The sequence below is a fragment of the Apostichopus japonicus genome, chromosome 13, assembly GCF_037975245.1.
Source record: "Apostichopus japonicus isolate 1M-3 chromosome 13, ASM3797524v1, whole genome shotgun sequence".
NCBI lineage: Eukaryota > Metazoa > Echinodermata > Holothuroidea > Aspidochirotida > Stichopodidae > Apostichopus > Apostichopus japonicus.
Window position 1 is genome coordinate 16,037,151 of NC_092573.1, and position 24,383 is coordinate 16,061,533.

The following is a 24,383-nucleotide window of genomic DNA, read 5'->3' on the forward strand; positions in this document are numbered from 1 at the left end:
TGTGCTGCTAACCTGACGCTGACGGGACTAGGTGACCTAGATGACTCATTCCTGAGGAGTAGTCGAGAGAGTCGCATCAGGTCGCAGTGGAATTTGTGCCTGCATGTTGCCTGGAAAGATGTTAAGATAGATCTGATATTTTTTTATTATTATCATCTTTAATGAGGATAGTCCTGCTTAGTGCAGAAGCACTGTGTTCCAGAGGAGCCCTCAAAGATAACCATACAACCACTACAATCAGCCCTGCTACAGTAGCTGGAAATATATGCAAACTTTGTGCAACAGTGCAAGCCACATATTAAACCTTTAGAAAGACTTTCAGAGAAATCTAGAGCTCTCTGGCAGACCACTGTAGACTCTGTTGTAGTCATTGGGTCAGTGTTTCATACTAGTCCACAGTGTCTTGACCTAGTAGTGAAATACCAGATCTAAAGTAGTCAAGTGTTTGAGATGAAGGCATAGAGGTCTAAGTCTAGTTTATACAGGAGTACTTGTATTGGGTTGCTTGTATACTACTGTACCTGTACCTGTACAATAACAATTATATACTATTAAAATTGTTTGATTACAAGTACCAAGTATTATCAACAAGTAATGACATGGATGAGATATCTCCAATAATTAAAAATTATTATTAGCTTTTTAAAGGAGACAGCTAGTCTGAGCTAGAACTCCAGTTTTTCCACAAATCCCAGATGCGATTATTGTGGGTAGTTCATTTGTTTGCTAACTTCCTCAAATGCTCCAGTTCTCCTGCAATCATTTTTTTCTGCAATCTGCCTTCATAAAATATTCTCAATGAAATATGGCATGGAATCAGTAAGTCACTTGGCTTTTTGGTAAGTCCATATTTAGCTTTTTAACTTGCAGTTGTTACTTCACTTTTAATTTACATCAAGATTGAGTGATGCTAAATTGAGATATAAAGCTGTTGACATGCATGGTGCTCGTTCAGAGAGATTTTAGTTTGTTGTTTATCCCAATAAGATAGCGAAACCATTTTACACAGTTAATTCGCATTGAGATTGGTCATTAATAAAAATCTAACTAGGCGACAGTTAAATTTCGTAAATGGTGTCTAGCCATTACCCCAACGTAACTACATCTTTACCTGAAGTTTTTATTTGGCACTGAATCTCGACAATTGCAAAATACGACGGAAAACTCCCAATAGCACCATGTACAAAGAGTACACCTTTTTGCAGCTTAGCGACACATGGAACTTTGTTTGTGAGATTTGATTTGATTCTACGGATGCCCATAAGCTTATTTCCATTTGCCAACAGCTGGCTGGTGGGAGATACGGTAGCTTATAAAATAAGGTTTCCACAATTTACCTTCTGGTGACTCTAGATGACCTTTGTCCTCCATAAAAACAATGTGCTTCTTGTACTGAATGTGTCACAACTACATACCAAATGTGAGATTCCCCCAAGCTTCCCATCTTGAGGTAATGTATTTACAAGGTTTTCACATTTTGACCAGTAGTGAACCCTCCGAAAAACAATAGGCTTCTTCTTCTCCATGTGGTACTCCTTCACAAGAAGTATGAGAACGGTCCAAGCTGCCCTTCTTCAGATATCGTGTGTACAAGGTTTTCACAATTTGACCCCTGGTGACCCCAAATGACCTTTGACCTCCACCAAAAACAATAGGCTTCTTTTAATCAATGTTGTACACCTACTCACCAAATATGAGATTGTTCCAATGTTCCCTTCTTCAGATATCGTTTTTACAAGCAAGCCTTCACACACACACACACACACACACTCTTCTGCCAGCATGACTGCATAGGTTACGATTATCATCAAAACCAAAAAGGGACACCAGCTCATATTCTCATACACCTAATGCTGATTCCTTAAAAAGGATCATAACTCACAATTCACAAATTAAATAGATGGATCATGGTAATAGTTTATTTACGTCAAACATAATTAGTTTGCCTGGGTTGAGCATGGTCTCTCTACACTGAGCACTGTATGCAGGACTTGCGTCGTTAAACCACTGTAGGATATAATGAAAAGGAACCTCTATCAATGTACATTGTTGACTTTCCTTTGATTCTAGGTCTTTGCTTCAAGGGCATTGTACCTGAACCTGAACTTGTGCATCAATGGGTGAATCATTTGGACAATCAATTCTAGTACATTAGAATTGACATATGGTATAGGTGCCCTTCAGGCTATCTGAACTTCCTTTTGATATTCAAATTTATCTTCAGTTAGTGTATCTGGGAATCAAGTAGAATTGTATAGTCACAGTGCATGAAATCTTTCGAAGTATCTGCTTTAGTGTGCAATTATAACCAAGCAGGAAGTGTAGAAGGAAATGTTGAAGGTGCGATTGATCGCATGTGATCACATTAACCAGCATTAGATGTGGGCAATAGCGGGAAATAATCATATATACATGTTGCATGATACATGATACAATGTCAACATATTTCTTCCTTATAACATAATATGTAAAGAGAGTAGTGTGTGCTCTTAATGTGTACACTGTGATACTACAACGACCCTTATTTGAGTTATTTTAGTTGGAAGGGGGGGGGGGGGACATTTTTACCATGTGCTCTCCTGTAGTTGGACACAAACAACACTGCTCCACAAGTCCCAAATTTAACTATGTGGTCTCCTGCTTTGTATGTATAGTCATCCACAGGACTACAGAACTTTGATTTCAACAATTCCAGACATTTTTTGAATCAAGTTATCTTTTCCTTTACCGAGCAGTTCATAAAGAACATCCTGTTGCATTCTCCATTGTATTTCAGTCGTAATCTTTTTTAAAGTAACGTTGATGCCTTATTACTCTTGCAACTAGTTCCAATATCCTCAGGCCTCCGTAACATGGGACACTGAGTCTCCATTAACCTTTCAGTGTTTGCATAACATCATATCTATTCACCTTAGTGTACCCCTGGTCCAGATATTGAATGACTGGCAAGGCCTAATAGTATCATAGGCTATCATGGATAAAGTAATTTGGTTAATGACTTTTGAGTAGTCTTCATAATCACTATCCTCCCAGGCACTGAATTCCTGGTTAGTAATTCAAATGACTTGGACATGACTATAAACACTTCCCACAAAAATTAAATCTTGACTTCACCAACATATCGAAAAGAGAAAGTGGAATCCATTATAGAACAAGCTAACATCTCATGAGACTTACCAAACATTTGGCAATAGAGTCGAAGTTCCCATGGGTGGTTCTTCTTCAGGCTTCTGTATCATTCCATTCAATTAACCAGTGCCAGTGAGAACATGTGTAAACTCCTTCAGCTATGATCCAGTGTGAAGAACTGTTACCAGCTGTATATATATGCTTCACCTGGTTTCCCCTTGAATGTAATTTGTAATTGCTCAGTATTGGACAGGTTAAGTGTAACAAAACTATGAAGCCCAGACTTGTACAATAGTTTAGTTTTAGTTTAATGTAAAATGAGTGAAATCGCAGCTTGTATTAGGTGTGGACAATCCTGAATGGCTACTCCATTAAAAGTAAAACATTGGATTACCTCAAACTTTTCTTTACTGTGGAAGACTGGCTTACAACTTTCCTGAAGGGAGTGGGTGGTAAATCCCTGCAACTATAGATCAGGAATTGAATTGTTTGCTCTATGTGGTTGTATCAATTTTTCTTTTAGAAGCTCTTGGCATTTAGAGCAGGAGGACAGCACCAGTAGATTTGAAACTGACTGAGACAACAAAGAGCACAAAATGTAAATGCTAACATTTAATTGAAATGGAATTAGGTCATACTCATACAGTAATCTACAAGGGGAGTTAATTGTGGAGTAGTTAATTATAAATAGAATGGTGAGGAGTTTCATGCCTATATAATTAGCTACATAGCAGAACATGTGTTGACTCCAGGTGACCTTTGATTACTACCAATGGAGTATTTTGTGATTTTGGATAGTTTCAACATGATTTGAAGACATGTCAGTTGATAAATGTTAAACATTCCCCTCAAGCACCATGAGTCTTATTCACACCAAAGGAGGTATGTTCATTTACCTTTCCTCATGCCAAGTAACCTTTCACCTCTATCAATATAAAGTGGCCAATGGCCATAGCTAACTGATTGGTCAAGTGATATACTTTGATGAAGCAAGTCCATTAACTTTAATGGTAACCTTCAGCAACCTTTGACATACATGTGCAAAATGGTTCTAACCTTTTCTAGTATGCAATATGGGGCATCAACATGTTAAGTGTTCATTGCACAGTAACCACCTATTGAGATGATCCCAACTTTCCAAGAGAGAATGAAACAAACATACTGTACTGTGCACAAACACACACACGCATGTACACTCGCATCTACACTTACTGTACATACTGTACACTTACCAATATGTATAGACAGTCACACAGCATGACTGATTGTACTCCTTTTGTGTAAGACATGGAGTAAAAGTGATATGTAATTAAATTTTAAAAATGAGAGGTTACAACATGTATGAGCGCAAAGCAAGTGACTAATAATGGATTTTGTCAGTGATATAGTCAGTGTACACATAGCTGTCACTTTGTGGATATAGTACATACTGTACTGTAAGTATTGTGGCTTTTCTGTTGCATGGTTAAGAAGTTTAGACAATTTAGATCTCATTGAACAATTTGTACTGTAGTGAATAGGGAGCAGATACAAGCTGAGTCAGTACTACTGTAGATACAGCACTCATATATCTGAACTGTGTTGGAAAAGTTTGGCCTTTTTTCTACTTTCCTCCATCATGTTCGTAATCACACAATTGTTGTGTGTTCCAACAAACTAAAACTGTTTGCAATTTGAGCCGGATAACTTTACCAAAGGCTTGCAAGAATAAAGAAGGAAGTTGATGCACCGGAAATGTGACTGTAATTTCTTTGATGTAATAGTTATAAATATTCCTGTGTGCATGAATTGCAGAAATCTTGTCTCCATTCTTTCCTGTACTTAGTAATAGTAGGTTGAGTCATGTTTGAATGGTTTTAGACTGAAATCATTTAATTAAAGCATTTCAAAGTGAGTTGTTATTTCCAGGGATTTTCCCTTTGCATACTGTAGATGTTACTGTTACTTACTTTCAGTACTTTGAATTGTGTATTCTGTTGAGTACACATTTCTTGATAATGGACAGGAAACCTTATAAACAGCTGTTTCCAATATTTGATTTTGCTGATTTTTTTGGCAAAATCAGACAGACATTTGCTAATTTCTGTTTTATGCTGTTTTTATCTTTATTTGTTTAACCACTGAAAGTGATTATAATTAATCTTAAATTAATGAAATTGGTGCTTAGCCTTTGTGCAACCTTGCAGTTACAGTAGTCAAATTAAACAGCCTTGATTTGTTCAATTATTCAGCCTGGGTGTATGTTGGGAAGGGAACACATTCAGTGACAGTTACATACACTGCTATCCAAATGATGATATCGTCGTGTAGTAAATATAATTAATTGACATGAGCTTGCCACAAATTGAGTACTTGGTCTGATTAATTCAGTTACTTCACTGTACATGTATGGTTATATCTAAGCTTCAATTGTGAGAAGGTCAACCACACTTGAAGTTTAATGTTTAATGTTTGACATTAAGCTTGCACGGTTTCGTGAAAACTTACAACCGGTTTTTCTCTAGCAAAAAACCGAATCTGGCTCAAAAACCGGTTTTTTCCACCTCCCGAATTGCATTGAAAACATCCAAATCTCGATCGCTAAGATGCATATTTTTGAAGCTTTACCAACAGCGGTTTCAACTCTGTTTGTTCGCAGTAAAGGGTTAAAAACAAGGAGAATAAATTCAAGAAATGTTACTGCCTTCATGACTCTCATTTTATAACCCACGTTAACTAAACTGAAGTAAATATGTCGAAAAGAAATGTGTTAGTGAAATTTTTTCTTAAAGTTTTAACATCACGTACACCTATCGTTTGTCTTGTGTTAACTGTACTTCACGAAGTTCAAATTCGTGTAAAATATCACGGTCATGTTATATTATATTATATGTTATATTTTCGGAGATGAGGGCCGAGCGTAAACCCCATTATGACCAATTGGAGATCGTAAAAAAAAATGCTTTACAATATGATTGGTCCAATATATTCAGTAGTGGCTGACAAAGTGGTCGAATGTACCAAATTGCACGAGGCTCTAGCCATGTTCGCGGGTGGTATCTTGGCGGTAAAAAAAATTCTCTTCAAGGAGTGAAGAGAATTTACAGTCTACACTTTCAAGTACAAGATGAAAAACATCGCTGGCAAAAGCGGGGATTAGGTTGGCAAAGAATATAAATTGTTAACGTTTAAGTTGAAAACATGTGTTCATCAACGTAAACGAAAAACAAACTGAGAGACGCATTGTCTGATAACTGATAAGAAGAAATGTTGAAAGGAAACTCACAAAGAAAATACAATCTATTAGCGTACAAAGGAGAATTGTCCCAACAGCAACATCTGTAATTTCCAGCCATGTATGCAACATTTTTACTCCTTTAATATTCCTTGGCTCAAGCCTGACGCCAGGTGTCTCTTGTGAATGATGGACTGTGATTGTTTTCATGTTACTTGTTGCATCTTAGTTGTTAAACTCAGAGCCCCCCCCCCCGTGATTGTCACTTGTTGCATCTTAGTTGTTAAACACAGAGCCCCCCGTGATTGGTAATGTTACTTGTTGCATCTTAGTTGTTAAACTCACAGAACCCCCCCCCCCCGCGACTGTACATGTCGTATGGTATTGTGGATTGCGCAATGTACCTTTGAAGTTTTAACGTTCATTTTTTGAACACGAGCTGTGATCAATGTGTTTGAAAAGATTTTCTCCATATACTCTACCAATAAATTGAAGTTAAATAATAAGAACAACACAAGGAGGACAAACACGTTGGATATAACAATTTACTTTGAACTGCATCTCGTCATTTGAGTGTGTACTTCTCACAACTACTAACGTTGGCCACCAAGGTCAGTTCAATACTACAAGGTCACCTAACTGATGCACGCATATAAGGGCTGCATAGCCTAATGTTAGGCCTAGCTATCCACCCTCAAGCACTGGTTATGGCGTGTGCCGATCGTAGCTGACAATGTCGTCTATCAGAAAAGCTTTCTCTTGTTGCAATTTACTTTCATATTGCAAAAACAAACGGTAAATAGGAGAAACCAAAGTCAACAAACTTTGTTTTTTCCAGTTTTTGCAATTCACATTTCGGTTTTTACCGGTTTTTCGGTTTTCTTAAAATAAAAAATAGTACCGAAATTCGGTCGGAAAAAACCGGTTTCGGTACTAAAACCGGTTTACCGTGCAAGCCTATTTGACATTAAAGGACAAAATATTTGTATATACACTACAGCACATTGACACTAACCTATGCATAATGTAGCACTGTATTGACACAATTGAGTCTGTATTGTAGTGATTAATCTAAGTTGTGGTGTCGTTCTGGAAGCCCAAAACTGACATTAAGAAGGCATTATGCCTGTGCTGGACAGATGCCATGCTCATTGTGAGAAATTTGATTAATGTCATTGAATTCTCTACGATTTAAGGGTCTCAAAATGAACAAATATGGACTGGTATGGTAGCAGTATTTGGTAACAACCTACAATTGACATCCCAAAATAAAATTTGTGCCTACTGTGAAGTCATCCTTTTTAAGGTAATGAGCTGCATCATGGTTTGCAATATTTCTTTTGTGAATTTTCAGAAGTTATGTGAAGTTATTGAACTAAAATTGACTTTGAAGAGGAAATTATAGTAGTGTGCAATCACCTCTGTAGTGCACAGTAAGGAATATTTAAAGTGAAATAGAAACAACGTAGAAACACTTCCGTGTTACTGTACTCATAAAAGAATAGCTGATGAATAATAACAGTATGTCTGCTTCTTAAATAATTTTTAATCAATAAACTTTCGATATCACAATGGTAGGATTTAACATGATGTCATTATGAATAGGACACCCATATGATTTATTAATTGTTAGTTCCCTTAGCTACAGCGTTGAAGTACTGAACTCATTAATTTAAAATCTCTAGTTCCTGCATCGCCTACTGTACAAAGTGCAACACAAAGCTGTACTACTTTGAGAAAATTGGTCTAAAAAATGTGCTTTCTGTCTTATCAGATCTATCATCTACTTGTAATTTCAAACGATTCTGTTGTTATCTTGGTTTGAAACCTGTAAAAGAGGAAATACGTTGTTACTGTAAGTAAAGATTCATTAATGCTACAAATACAGTGTCTCATTAGGCAGTGTCTCATTAGGCAGTGTCTCATTAGGCAGTGTCTCATTAGGCAGGGAACTTCAATGAAATTCAATGACTTCCTCAAGACAGTGGAACATGACAAACAAATTCATGACCCAACAAGGGCAAATTGTGAAAGATTTTCTAATTTTCTTTGGTTGTTCCTCAGACAACCAGGCCTTATTTTCCCCAAAAATGTAGCCAAATGAAAATGACCAATATGTCACTGTTAAGATGCTCACTGTAGGAGAGTTGTGCAGATTGGTGTGAACAGAACACCAGCTTTTGGGTGGTAACAAGTTACTACTTTTTCTACTTGGAAGTACAGGCCATTTTAATCTGATGTAAACAACACTTTTTGTGCATTTGCAGACAACTGCTACAGCTGATTTTTGTTTTTGACTACCAGACTACCATTGACTATTTGCCCTGTTGATAGATTGTGTAGTTCATCCACAGGTTTATCTGTATCATAACTACTCGTATTCCACAGTCTGTTCTTGACCTTTTTGTTCATCTGTTGTGTTAAGAATTTACTGTCCACAACTTGACCTCCGAGACATTGTTGTTGTTCTAGCACTGCAGAAATTCTGAACTATATAATTTCACCTTTTTTTCAAATGCACATTGCCATTGCCATAGGTGTATAGGGAGATCACTGTGATAAAGATCTTATTTCAATTGGTTTTTAATGGTGTATGTCCTTGGGAGGATTACAAGAGGATTTATAAAGGCCTGTGTGAGGCATGTCTATTGTCATTGGGTTTAATGTATTAAAGAGTAACTTGAAATGGAAGTCATCAACAGTGACGACCCCCATACTGTGCACTGAATTGCATGTGACTAATTGGTGGGATTACTCTATGGCAGACAGTGTGTTGTTCTCCTGGAGCAGGGCATTCCATCTGTGAGACCTAGTCTCAGACATAAAGTTGCCCATTCAACAACTTGTGTCAACTACTCTAGAACTTTGTAGAACCTACAACTATTATAGCTTAACTATTCAGGCGTGTAGCCAAGGGGGGGGCGAAGGGGGCAGTCGCCCCCCCTTGAGCATATTTTTTGCAAAATTTTTAAAGGTTTTTATGATATAGCTAGTATTTTCAATAGAGAAAATGCTAAGATGCAACTTACAAGGCATGGGAAGTGCCATTTCCGGCGATCTGGGAGGCATTTACAGCCAAAATTTTCTTGTACGCTTCGCGCCAACCATGGTGGCGCTACGCTTAGATAGTTTGCAATGCCCAATCTACAGTTTCGCCCCTCCCTTGGCAATTTCCTGGCTACGCGCGTGTAACTATTAGCATATTAATATAATGAATGGTTGTTTTGTCAATGCCTCTTCAGTAGGTCTATATCCACACCAATACTTCAAAAGCATGAGCAAAGTTTATTTGCAGTCTGCAAATGTGGGTAGGTTGGTTTAAAGGCATAATGAACAAAGTGAGAGCAACTTTTGTAAAACTTGTGTAAACTTGGTATGTGGATTCAGCTCTGGACTGCTCTGTTCAAAGTCTGAAACACTCATAATCATAATAATTGCACATGAGGCTGAGATGAACTTAGTTTATACTTGTATGTTAAATCCACCATATTGTGTGCTCGTTCTATATTAAATGTTCTCATACGAAATTGGCAAATCTGTTGGCTTTCTGATCTTGTGTACATACTGTACAGTAATCAGCAAGTTTAATTACAGTAGGTATGCAACTGTTAATCTTGTTGTCTAAACAAAGCATTCACTCAATTTCATAAATTCATCATATTCCGTTATTTTCGTATAGTCCACACCAGGGAGTTGGCTCTCATCATAATCTTGCCTATTTTATAAACTTCTGCATTTTGATATTTCTATGAAGAAATTTACATATTTTGGCAATAATATGTTTATTCCATTTGCTACTGTAAGTCAGAATCACCATAGCACCAGACAACAGGACTTAATCAATGCCTTATATATTCATGGTACTGTATCTATGAATGTCAGCAAGGAGGCTGCACATTTTTAAAACTAACTGCATTAATCTCGGCTGAGTCTGACCTTTTCACAAGAAATTTTTGAGGCAAAATTTTCCTGCAAAGGAAGAAGAATACACAATTTGTATGGATTACTTGTGCACCCTAATTTACATAGTAAGTGCAGAGACACACTCAACTTGTAAATGATAAGGATGCCTGTATTTATTTGATATTCTGGGACATCACAAGTGGACATCCATAGTTGTTTGGCCTGGTTGTGCCTTTTTCGTTTCTTTTATGGTACCAATATAGATTCCGATTACTGATAGATAACTACAGTATAATAATAATTCATCTGTTAGTCCACGGAGTATTTATGGGGAGATGGGCATTGTGGTAATGTGTTTGTATCTCTTTCTTAGAAGCTAACCATATTGTATCGTGATTAACAGCAGTACAAATTCAGAAGTCGAAAAACTTGCAGACTGCAGTGATCATATACTGTACATGTTACGTATGTATTTCCTCAAATAAAATGTGGCAAGGAAAGACATGTTAGCTTGCTGGTTTTCTTCACAAAATCTGTCCAAACATGAAACAAAAATCAAAGATTATAAATGAGGAAATCACTGCAGAGAGAGGCTCTCTGTAAAATCTTCATTAAATTATGTCATCTGAAAACTGGTCCTTTGGTGTAGTATGCAGCATTATTTTAAATTTATAATTAGTGCTTATTTTTACTTGAACTGTTGTCATGAACTTCCATAACTTACCATACTGTATGTTCTCTGATGGTGAGAGTACACATAATAATCTTCCTAGATTGTGTGTTTTTCAAGCTGCAGATGTTTGTCATATAACTTAAACAGCTTGTGTGTCTTTATTCTTGCCATCTGGATTTTGATAGCTTTCTTTGATCGATTTGAAGAACTCCCAGCTCTAGGACATTGTTTTTTCAAACATTTCTTTCCACCAGTCTGTTATTATGGCAATATGTGCACAAATATACATTTATGGCAATGTGTGTGCAAACATATTGCATTAATACAGACCTGTAATCATTTTAATTACAGTTTTGTTGCATATTTGTTATACATTATCTGGAGTTGTTCCTATAAATTATGGATATGTAGTGTTGAAACAAAGCCAGGTGCATCAACAAATGGATGTGTGGGATGGAATCTGAGTCATTAATGTATAACTGCCAACACAAGAGTTGAACTACAGTATGTATATAGGCCTGATAGTACTTAACTGGTTGAGATCATACCTCACCAACAGAACTCAGTCAGTATGTGTAAATGGAGCAACATCTGAGAAGCTGCCCTCTGTTGAGTGGAGTTCCCCAGGGATCAGTACTGGGACCAGTCATCTTTACTCTAGGTGATATCTATCGTACGCATCAGCTAAATTATCATATGTAAGCTGATGACACTCAGCTTTACCTCGCCATTGGTCCAAAAATAACGGATCCAATCGAGCCCGTCATACTAAAGGTCCAATCTTGCATACTGTAGATGAAATTCAGTAATAGATGACCCACAGTCACATAAAACTGAACACTGATGAAACTGAAGTCCTGATTTGTGGCAGTAAACAATAAGTAGCAAAACTGCATGTAACACAACAAAGCAATCAGTCAATGCAACATAAATATTGTCGATAAAACATCATTCTGGAATGTTGGAGTAAGAATTGATCCTGAACTCAATATGGATGAACACATAAAACACATTTGTAAATCAAGTTATTTTCATTTGGTGGGCAACATCAGCAAGATTAGAAGATATCAGCAAGATTAGAATTAAAGATATCTACTAGACAAGCCTATTGTTTTCTTTGAAGTTCAGTGGTCTTTTTGGGTCAACAGGTAACACGATAACTCAAAAGTACATCTTTGTTGAACTTCATACATGGTATGTAGATTCAGCTTGTTGAGTACAAGAACCCCATTGAAATTGGTGGAGGTCAAAGGTCATATACGGTCAACATTTAAGAGAAAGTCAGAAAATCTTGTAAACAAGATAACACATAAGTATACCTTTCTTGAACATCATACTTTGTATGTACAAATACAGCTTGGTGAGTGCAAGAATACTATTGAAGTTGATAGAGGTCAAAGGTCACATGAGGTCAACAGGCATCAAAGTCTGAAAACCTTTTAAACATGATAACTCCATAATTAAAGCTTTTGGTGAACATACATAGTTTGGTCAGGTCATTTTAGCTTATTTCTGTAAAGGGGTCTATTAATGTCTTCAATGAAACATACCTTGCAGGTAATGAAATCTGCTTCAGGGTTTTTACTCTTGCTTTAAACATGCACATTAACTTCCTATCAGTTTTCCCTCTGAGCCTCAAGGGGTCAATTGGTGATCTCAAATGGGCACAAACTGGCCCAAGGGATCAAAAAGTTACCTCAAATGGTGGAAAAATTTGGCCTATTTCTGGATAATATTTCACATTGTACAAACAATATCATGTAACTCAGCAATTTTTTAAAGGGATTGCTAGCTCAAAGTTGGTAAAATGTGTCTATATTTACTGTACATAGGAAGACTGCACTTTCTGGATATTGAAACAGTTTGGTTTAAATTTCTATACTGTAAAATCCTTACCAGTGAATGATATGGTTGATGCCCACAACAGCTTGCAACAAACCTTTTCTGGTTGTTACTTAATTCTCGGACAAATTTAACTCACTTGCTCTACATTAGTCAGATAGTTAGTTTGAATTTTGCGGAAATAGCATTGCAAGAAATCAAAAAGCTTTCTGGTTTAAGTCCGTTTAACTGATTCCTTGCCAGAGGCAAAAGGAATCTATGCCATGATTGTAACGTGGGTGTGTGATCGTGTGTTTGTGTGTTGCCTTAGTATGTAAACACGATATCTCAACAGCTATTTCATGGGTGAACTTCATATGTGATACATAGATGCAAAATTTGAGTAGAAGCACCCTATTGTTTCTGTGGAGGCCAGATGTCATTTGAGGTCAACAGATGTCAAAGTCTGAAAACTTTGTAAACAGGACAACTCCATCATGAATGAAGCTACAGTAAGTACAAGTGATGGAAATGGGTACTTTGGGGGACTGACCGAAAAGTTTTTTAATTGTTTGTACTTTACTGTTGGTCTTGATTTTGCTTGCATTTTATTGTACTTTTGTATTATGATAGAATAACCATACTGTGAGTCTTAATATGAAGGTTCAAAAGCTACATCCACTTTTTTGGTGAACTTCAAAGAAGCAGCCAATATGATTCTCTCAGGGTGACATCCTCTACTGCACATACACATTCCAGAGAGGTGATCATGTATACTGCTATGGCAACTACAACTTAGTTTCCCACTATCATGTCCTTGGAGACTGCCTTTGCTAGGCAAATATTTATTCCTTATTTGTTTTGGTAGATTGAACTTAAATGCTTAAAAAGATGATAGTTTTGTAATCTGTCTTATGCAGTAGTACGCAGTGAGTGTTAGTCAACCTAGGCTACATGTTGCATCGTATTATTGCTTTGAGTGGGAACCAATGTAGTTAAATTGCATGTCTTTGAGTGGGAACCAATTTAGTTAAATTGTGTGCCCAATCAGGAAAAATACAGAAGAAGAGGGATTCAGTTCTGTAAATTAGTAACCTTGTGACTTGTGACAAATTGAAGATCATACAGAATGAAACAGAGAGAAACCATTATTGGTCTTGAGTCTACAAGCTTTTAATCATGAGCATCTATAGTTATTTTATTCTGTAATGGATGTTTGTCTATGGTGGTGATCTTTAATCTTACTACATGATTGTTGAGAGTTAAGTAGCTTTTATGTTCACAGAAATATATGCTCAGTGTGGATAATTTATGGGGCGTTGCATGGAGGGGTTAATATCCTTGTCAGTTAACATCAGTTTCTAAAACTGTGTGTGATGGAGACCTTAAATAACGATCTCTTTTAGAGTCAATTATAGGAAGTATAGGCTATTGAAATATAAATGAGGGGTGTGAGTGTATATGGGGGGGGGGGAGGGGGCAGTTACAGCTTTGTAATGTCAGGCTAACTCTAGGTAAAGGAGGAACAGTTTGAACTATCTTGGTTAAATTGGTAAGTATTCCCCACATTTTGTTTCTCAGAATGTATAGTAGATGATTGGAATTGACACAGCTTGTACTGTAGACCGGTGTGATGTTATGCCATGGTTACGCACCAACTACAAATGTTTTAATTTTCTTTAGTTTTCACTTTTTGTTTTGACATTGGATTGCATAGAATTTTCATGTTTGTTTACATGCTTACTGTCATGAAGCCACATTGGGTTTCCTACTAAAGTATTGCTCTTGAATGATCTGTCAAATTAGAAATTTCACTCTTCTCATAAAACATAATAACATTGAAAATTTTTTAAGGTTTTTAATATTGCTATATGGACATAGTGTAGTGTTATTATGAAGGTCCATGTACATGTGTTCTACTGGTATTGAAATCATTGTATAATGGAAAGAAGGGTATAAATTTGTGTGCACACAGCTAAATTGACTTTTTACAAGAAATCTTACCTACTTCCTCTTGAATTGATAGGAAAATAGAATCAGAAGTGTAAGATGATTCAATCTAAGCTCTTCAAAGTAGATGATGAAATACTTTCAGGTCTAGACTGTTTAATAATGATCCTTGACGCTTTCGGTTTGGCAAAGGATATCCTGTCTAGATATGTTTTACACTGTTCTTCATGTAAACAGTGCTTAACAACTCTCTGTAAAGCAGCATCTTGCATTGTGCTTTATATTGACCTTTTGACCAGTTATGTAAGGTAGTGATGTGTAAGTGGGTATACCTCTCAGCTTACATAAGTCTTTTGGATATTAAAGTGGTTTTGCTACTCTTAGTTAACAATATACTGTTAGTCTGATACATAAAGGTGTATGTTACAGTAACCTGTGCAAGATCATTGCTTTGAGTTTATGTACAGTTTGCAAAGTTGCAAACTCCAGTATCCTTCAATATTTACACAAATGTATTTGGTAGAGTAGTCTTCCACACTGCATGGAGTTATGACTGAATAATAATGTTTAACAAATGTCACTATTTTGAGTATTTTCTTAGAAATGTGAAGGACACTCTGTCAAAAGTACTTCTCATAAACATTTCTGACTTCAGTGGATGAATGGACTTTTTACTGCCATTAAATATGATACAGGCTCTTAGGCATGTAACCCCCCCCAGCTATCCATTACTGCTGTGCATGCTTGAACTTTGTGTTACAGTTGAACTTGCTTTCCAGTGTAAAGTCTGCACATACAACTATAGTTCTTTGAGCATGATGGGTTGTTCAAACATTACTTGTGTGTTTGTAGTAGTGTGGTGTCTTTTAGAGAACTTAAAAGCCAGATTTTAGGTTTGACTGGAGGGTTGGTCACACAGTTTGCAGTGTGGCTATTGTTTGCACACTTGGGAAAACTGGCTGTTGGCATTTTGATTGTTGTCAAAGATTGGTTCATGGTTTGTATCTGGCTTTAAATTGCTCTATGGGTCTGGGGAGTTATGGGCATATCAAGTACATTGGTTAAGTATTGCTAAAGTGAAGTGCAAAAAGAGTATCCTTTTAAAAAGTAAAATGTCAGTGAAGAAGAAGATGGCTAAGGTTTATAAAGGTCCAGCTCTGCAAGAGAAAATAATGTGTCAAGAAAAGGAGTAGCCTTGCAAGGAAGATGGAGAAGGGAGAGGAGAAAAATAATTGTATATCATTAAAATTGGTCAATTAATTTAGAATTGGTATCTTGTCTCTGATCTGTAACCAGCCCTGACAGAGGTACACTGTGTGTATATGTCTGTGTGTATATGTCTGTGTCCTACCATGGAGGTAAAAACAGAGGTATGTGTATGCCTGCTGTATTGGGAACCTGGCTTTCATGGTGAGTCAAGAAGGTCCTACTGTACCAGGAAGTGCAATTATTACACCAGCATTTACACTGAATATAAATCATTTTCTAGATTGACAAGATTGTATATGTTAACCTACTGTAGGTTAGCAAATAATGCGGGATCCTTGTTTTCACCCAATACCACACTTCCTACCTGTTTATTTGTTGTTGAAAAGGTCATTGTCTTTCTGTGTTGTGTCACATGTGCATTTCCAAGTACACATTCATTAAATTCACTGTTGTGAAACAACTTACAGTACGTGTACTTTGATTCACTGACATGCCTTAAGTAAGTTCAGTTTATCGGACATTGGTTAACTTTTCAGTTGAAAATGCAACTGAATGGTGGACAAAATTAACACTTTATCAGCAATTCTGGTAGAAAGTTATTCTCTTAGAAGTGCTTGTGCAAAATGTGTAGACATCATGCCACTACAGCCATAGGTACCCATAGACATCTGATAAAACCTCCTTTCCCCTCATGTAAAGTCTGTTTGTGTAGGAAACATTGTTAGTTTTATGTTGGATACAGTGTAAACCTACTTCATTTCCTTCTCATCAGCAGGTTAAGTTCCTCTTTCATACAGTGTAGTTTACATTCAGTGGTGGTCTGCCTTATAGGTGAAATCCCAAACGTTTTTACAACAACCACCAAACAAAGATAAATATCTTTCCCATCATGTGTTGGTAGCAGACCTGTATTAACTGATGATAGTATAACTGTAAGGTTGAATGCAAAGGTGACAAAATGGGAAAAGACACACCCAAAACATTCTAATCATGGTTTATTGTACACTTGTGTATGATAAAAGTATTTCAGAATATCATTGACTTGTTATATTGATCTGTTGTGTTTATGTATTGTTTGTCATGAAGGTAAGAAGTCATTTAAAGTCAGTCGAGATCCAAGCCTTAGTTAACTCTAAAATGAAAGTTTGGGTGAAGTTGATACTTACTGTAGTACCAGGCCTCCACAAATATTTTTAAAAGTACAGTACTGGTCATTTGGCGACCACGACAAAAACACTGCCCAAAACGCAAAATTCACTTGCCACTATGATTGCTCTTCAAGTCTCCAATAGTACAGATCTACAACATCAATACTTGGGTTAGGTAGATAAATGGTGCTACATAAATGCACATTGGAAAATTATATTTCTGTGCAGTATGAAATTTAAACATTTTCCACCATAAGTAAATGACGAACAGAGTAAAACATTTGGCAGAATCATAAATAGCCAGCTCGGCCAACTGTAGTGTCTCAAACAATTCCAAAAAACATCGGCAAATATACCTACGAAGGTAGCTTGGTTTTGTAACATTAGGGCTCCTCTAGTTCTATGCAAATACTGTACAGTAGCTAGGTGCACACGAATCCTAAGCCTATACAGAACCTTACTGCAACTTTGAGCTGCTACTCGATTAGTACGACTTCGTACATTTTCCCAACCATTTATTGTGATTTTTAGCTGCAGAATTGTGTGCGAAATTGTTACTATTACTCCATTACACTGCCTAAATCAAAGCCATCTTTTACGCTGTGAAAATAGGTTGAAAAGCATCTATCTTCCACTCGCAACCAGTGTTGATTGAAAATCTGCAAAATATCATTGTAGCTATATCAGCAAATTTGTCTAAGAACTCCTTAAATTGTTGTATAGTTTGCAAATTATGACCGATGGCATGTACAAAATGCCTCAAGAAATAATTTAGGAGATGTTTGGCCACCTTAAGTGCATTTTGGTATTCTGACAAGACACATTTTTTTTCCTTCACATTTCTGACATTCTGTATTACTGAACCTAATACTATCCTACCGTTGTTAGTGTATGACATAGTGAAGCCTATAACCAACTTGGCAGTTCCAGCGTTGTTGTGTAAGGGTGCTGATTATTAATTGAAGCCAACAGTGGTCAAACTCGATAGTTTGTTGTACAGTGTCATTAAATGTTTCATATATAAAGTGTGGAAGGCCATAGTGGTTCAGATTAGGTTCAATGAAATAGAAAAAGCAAATTAAAAATTGTGAAAGTGGACAATTGAAAAGTTTTTGGTCTTATGCTTCTTACTTTGAGTAAAAGTTGTTGATCAAGCTAATAGCATTAGCAAATTGATCCAAGTCAACTTTTAAAGCTGCTTGAACTCATCTATATGTTCTATTTCCTATTATCTGTTAATAAGAACAAAATAATAAGAACTTTAGTTCATGGTGATAGAATTGACCTTAAGAAATATTTTAATTTCACTCTTGAAAGATGACACTGAATAAAGTACAAGGCCTTGTATTTCTGTACTTTTTTAAAGTGAACACCTAACCCAGAGTTCTGCAATTTATAGTGTTAATTAGGAATAAAGTTACTGGTATGGAGATACAGTTTAGGGAGTTATACAAGCACTGTATTCTGTTTCTAATGCTCTTTTCGATAGGATGTGATATCATTTCTGCCTAGATTGACAGCTTGCACTTTAGTTGAAATAGAGCTTATAATACTTTTTATTATTGTGTTCTGTGTAACAGAGTGGACTGAGCTTTGGATAATGCTTTTTGCAATAAAGATTTATTTACTCCAAACGGACTGGTACCACATTTGGCGAATTTTTACATATAAGTTCATTTCTCTCTGTATTTGCTATAACTTGCACATAAGATAGGTTAAGCAGGGAAACTTGTAATAACTTTAGTTAATTTTGAACACAATTCTTCAACACATTATATAGGTTAAACGCAGAAGTCATGAGTCACCTTCCTGCATGATTAGTCATTCAGTTTGGTTTAATAGTGACTGTATGGATTACCTCTCTCTTTGCTTATCTGTCTCCTGTCAACTATTGCATACTGTACTGTCTATCTGGTTACAAATGACTGTATTTCTCTTGTTTCTTATTGGATAAAAATGAGAGTCATTACTACAGTAGATTGCTGGTTTAAACAACTCTCCATATTAAACAATAATAAAAGGGATTTAATTGCTTCATTTGGGAATCTAAATGAATCTTCCGTTGTTGGGTCATACAATTTGGCATCAATGAGAAAGAAGAATTCATGAAATCTGTATTTTTGGTAACTGAATCTGTTGACATTTGAATATAAAGTCAATTAGGTCAGTATACTGTATATTCCATTTAGTGTCTAGTTGCAATACACAATATATTATACCAAGTGAGTGTATGATATCCAACATGACACAGCTGGGTGTAAATGAATCAGCTATTCAGATTTGTAATATAAAAGACACTAAAATAACAAGATTACCAATTGGCCAATGTTTTGAAGACATTGTGGAAAATTATGCAAGATTATTGGGTGAACAACTTTCTAAAGCGGTCACCAATATCCCAGTTCTTTGATAAGAAGCCTTACATTGTCAGAAAAAGAAATAATGTAATACTTATAAGTACATAACCTTATACTACCAGTACATATGCTAAGTGCAGTATCCCTCCTTCATGATCAATTGAGATTTTTAAGAGTCTAGATAAGGTTGTATTGAGGCATTGTGAACCTACCACCAATGCTTAACTCATGGTTCTCTAATAATGGGGTGCACCCATGAAGGTCCACACACTAATGCTTAAATCATGCTTAACAATGTAAGCCACAGGAAAGTAAGGGGGTCATGCTAAGGTAGACATGTCTGAAGCTATATTAACGAGACTGATCATTATATTTTAGCAAATATATATACTTATATCATTGTTTCAACAAGCAATGTTTTCACTGATGTTGAAATATTAAAAGAAATGAATACCTTACTTTAGATTTATGTTTTGCTTCTAGGAATGACCCACCTGTGACAGCAAGAAATGCAACATTACTGGAAAGTGATCATTTTCCACACTTGACTATTTGATTGGAGTTTGAACCCACTAAAAGTATTTCAACCGTATTCTGATGAAACGCAGGAGAAGGAGGCGGAAACAGTCATCAAGTGCCATGGATTCCAAGAGTAAAGGTGGGTTGAGTCAGACCTGAGTTTGGGGTTCCACCTAGCTACTGATGTTTTGAGATGTCATTTGTGTGCTGAGCTTAGTGTGTCCTACAGGCCATGTATAGTTGTCTGTATCTGCGTGTGAACAAAGTAAACAATAAGTTATTTAATTGTTTGCCGAAGGCAAAAGGAACAGGCCTATGTGATAGTGATGGTGTGTGTTTGAGTGTGTGTGCGTGATGCCTTAGTTTAAAAGACTAAAAAATGATGGTGTTTTAACTTCAATCATATTGATGAACTTTAGCGATTAGAAGAATCCTGTGTTATCTGTGGAAGTTCAAGGTCAATTGAGGTCAACAGTTGAAAGTCCGGAATGCTTTGTAAAGATTGTAACTCCGAAGCAACCTTTAGGGAACTGGATACTACTCACATTGACACACAGGTGAAAGGCCATTTGAGGTCATAGAGGTCAAAGTATAAAAAAAGTCATGTACATATTCACCATAGTGAGTACCAGAAATCTATGGTTTTATGTGGAGGTCAAATGTGGATCAAGGTCAGTATTTGAAAATCATGCATTTAATGTTTATACTGTTAATGTTCTTATCATCTTATGGGAGGTGCACTGAGGAATGACTATCCAGCCTGTTGACTTGTTAGTTTGTTCCTTAAACAAAAGGCTTAAGGAATTTGTGCAGGGATGTACAGTAGTGATGTATGTGTGTGTGTTTGGAATGTGAAAGGGAGAAATGCGGTTATGGATCATTTCATTCAAAGTAGAACCATTCTCACGAATTGATGGAAATTGCTGACAAGCATGGAGAGCAGAGCCGTATATATAGAGAGTTGCAACATAAAAGGTTTTCATTCATGTGATAGTGAGTTTTGTATCTGTTCACAAGTTCTATAGAAAACGTGTGACTAGTACAACACTATTGTGGATTGCTGTTGGTGTTGAATGTAACGATTCCAATACAACATTAAAAGAAGGAAAAAATTTTTTGTTTGTTATATACATTGTCAGAACTCCGAAAAAAAAGAGTTTAACTTCACAAAACAATGGAGCACACTAGGCGATGTTCAGTTTTGTTTTGTCCTTGAGAAACATGTTCTATCACAGGATTTCGCTGTAATTATGATTGTTAAAGTTTGGATTTTAACGCAGTTTAGCAGTTTAGTTTGACTTGGTTTCTTGCACATACCCTTCCCCCACAATCAATATCTCTTTCAATGCTCCCACCTCTCTCTTTCCATCTCCACCCTGCCCCACCCCTCCCCACCCCTCCCTACCCCACCCCAACCCGAATTTTGATTGAGCTACAATATCCTTGATGTTCTAGCTTTTGTAGATATTGCTCTTTTATATTGTGCCTACATGCATTCTTGCTCTGCAAGCTAGCTGTTAAATGTGCTGTTAATTGGAGGTTTAAAATCAATGAACAAACGGTATATCATTACTTTTATCGATTCGATAGAAAAATTACAAGACAAAACAAACAAGACTGTTGACAAGTCTTTGTTTGGTCTCAAATTTATTGGTCATGAATGAGATTTAATAAAGATATGTGCAGATATACACCCAACATTAGGGATGTTGTAAATTTGAATTGCTTATGTAGATTGATCAGTCGTATCAACTCAATAAATTTTTTAATGATTGTTTGCTTCCTGTATAACAATAGGTTTACAAATTTCATTTATCTTATTTTTGTACCCATATAGGAATATTTTTATCACATTTTGCGACATGAAATTTAAGTCATGCCCTGCAATGTGAATCAGTACGTTACACTGGAAATAAAAACATAGCTTAGCCAGAATTAAGGGTGTATGACGTGCCATGTCTTGAAACATCATTTAGGTAGATCGTAATCTCATTTCTTGGAAGCCTGACAAGGAAGTACTGTCTGTACATACTACATATGGTTCTAGTAAACCAACTGTGCATATGGTTACCTACTGTCCACATTTACTGATAAACTTGAGCAGGGTATAACTTAAGTATTTTGACTTTGCATAGGAGGTTTGAGAAATTGAGATTTTTTCATCATCACACTAGTTAAATATTAAAATATGAATCATTTGTTTTACAATTTCTCCATCTTGTGTAGTAGTGTGCTTTGCTAATGCAAAATTATTTGTTTGTCAAAATGATTCTAGAAGTTCTAGGTCTCACTTTCTTGTCTCTAGAACAACCATAGACCTCTCATATCTTTTTAATTGCGCAGACCTAGGGAGTACCAGCACCCTGGTCGTCCAGAGCTATGATGCCAAAGGTCATATGAGGGGCACCATATGGAGTAATTTCCATATAAAATCAACCAATGGCTTAGCAGGTCACCTCTTGGATTTGTTTTGTTTTGCATCGTTTAGTTTTGCATCATTAAGTTCTCAATTATGCTACAGTCATTGAAATGGCTGTCTAGGGCTATATGAGATCTTAACGACACATCTTTACGACTTTTCACCCAAATTTGTATGAAAAGCTAAATATTAGTCAAGTTTAACATACCACAAGTTTTGGCCTGTTTCATAACAAATATTTCGAACTCAAAGCAGTTGCTAGGCTTACAGTTTATATCATAGCATAGCAGTTCAACGGTAGGTTAAATGCTTTTATGTAAGTTTGAAAGTTTATGGAAGAAAACTACTCTTTAGTGTTTTGTGCATTTGTATTTAGAAATTTGTTGTTGATAATTCTGCAACAATCTACAGTTAGTAACCTATTGACTCTGTATGGCAGCTGTGTGGAACCACCAGCTATTCAAGGACATGTGTGCTCCCAATCAGACAAACAGTCAGATATTTCAACTGCTGTCAATGTTCATTGAACACTGTTGCATTTAAGACACTTTGGCAAAAATTGCCAATACATAAAATCTATCTGTAAATATTTCAGCTTCACACAGGGAATATTAATCTGACATTGTATTGCAAATTGCCATGCAAAATGGGTAAGTTGATATACAAGTACAAATATTTATAGCAGTTTTTGTACAGAGAGACCATGGTATTTTATAAGAGACAATATTCCAACCCATGCGGTACTGCAGAGTTCACTAACTATCATATCTATATTGTGTATCTAGTAATGGGAACATCACCATACAGCATATATCTCCAGAGCAGCATCACACATGTCAGTTCAAGAGGTCCCATGACTCCTTGTATACTATATATTTACCCTGTCATACAATCTCTACACACAGCAACAAGTATGAATAAAACTTATTGTAGTGTCTATACCCAGTGAACAAAGAAATGCGTGTCCCTTGAGAGGGTTTATGCTGTACCCCCCTCCAGCAATTCCATGATTACCACCACAAAAATACTGGCTTGCATCTAGTCAGCTGTGGTCAGGTGAGAAATAGCCCTGAAGGCAAATATTGTAATGCAGCCAATATTAGTCCCCACAATGATATGAAACTTATTACCCACAAAATGTGTGTGTGCTATCTAACTACCTTGTAAATGTATACTTGGGGATATTGCCCTTGACAGAGAGTTTCATGTTAGGATATATGTCACTGCATTGAGAGAGAAACAAACTAAATGCCTATCATTGTCAAATACTGTTCATCACTGCATGGCATTTAGGTTCCATAAGGACTTTATTACATTGTAACCTGCATCTGTTTCCAACATCATTTTCCTAAACAGAGGCACAAACCTATTTCCATTCAACAGAATCAGTGGCAATGCCCAAATGACTAATTAAATTGTGAATAAACATCTCAGGATTGTAAACTAATGTTGAAAGAGCATGGTGTATAGACAGTTTGTGCAGTCAGTACTGTAGTTATTCAGCTTAACTGTAGCAGACATTAATTTTAATAAATGCTGTGTGCTGAACAATCACTGCCAGATATTGGTATAAAAGATATCCTAATCGATGGTCATGCATGTTTCTTTTCCTTAGTTGTGTTAACGAACTCCGTTAAAATATATATCCTATCCGAAGGAAACCTGGTGATAAAGTTATACAGGATTGTATACACTATAGTCACTGCACAATATTAGTTGGCAACACATCCGAAGGAGGCAGATTTCTTTACTCCATTGTGTAGTGAAGAGCAAATAAATGATTGATTGACACTCTACAAGTTGGCAATAATCTCCTAATAGTACAATGTCAGGGATACAATACTCCAAAAAAATTGTCCCAGTGATATTTTGGGAACTCATTCGGACATTATGGCCCTTGCTCCCCTTTTATCTCTGAGCTAGTGTACATAAATTAGCAGTGTCCAGAGTCTTGTTTGTGTATATTTAAAGAGGGAGTGAATAATTCTAGCAGAATAGCAGTAAATTCTCAACAAATGAAGATGAGAATTTGACTGTCGAA

At 36.3% G+C, this 24,383-nt stretch overlaps 1 protein-coding gene across 1 annotated transcript in view; it reads left to right on the forward strand.

The window, feature by feature from the left end:
* LOC139979002 (uncharacterized) overlaps nucleotides 1-24,383 on the forward strand; it is a 144,253-nt gene that overhangs the window by 2,407 nt on the left and 117,463 nt on the right. Inside the window, exon 2 of the mRNA XM_071989642.1 lies at nucleotides 19,888-20,062. Coding sequence (XP_071845743.1) covers nucleotides 20,002-20,062 — 61 coding nt within the window. The 5' untranslated portion in view covers nucleotides 19,888-20,001. The remainder of the gene's footprint in view (nucleotides 1-19,887; nucleotides 20,063-24,383) is intronic.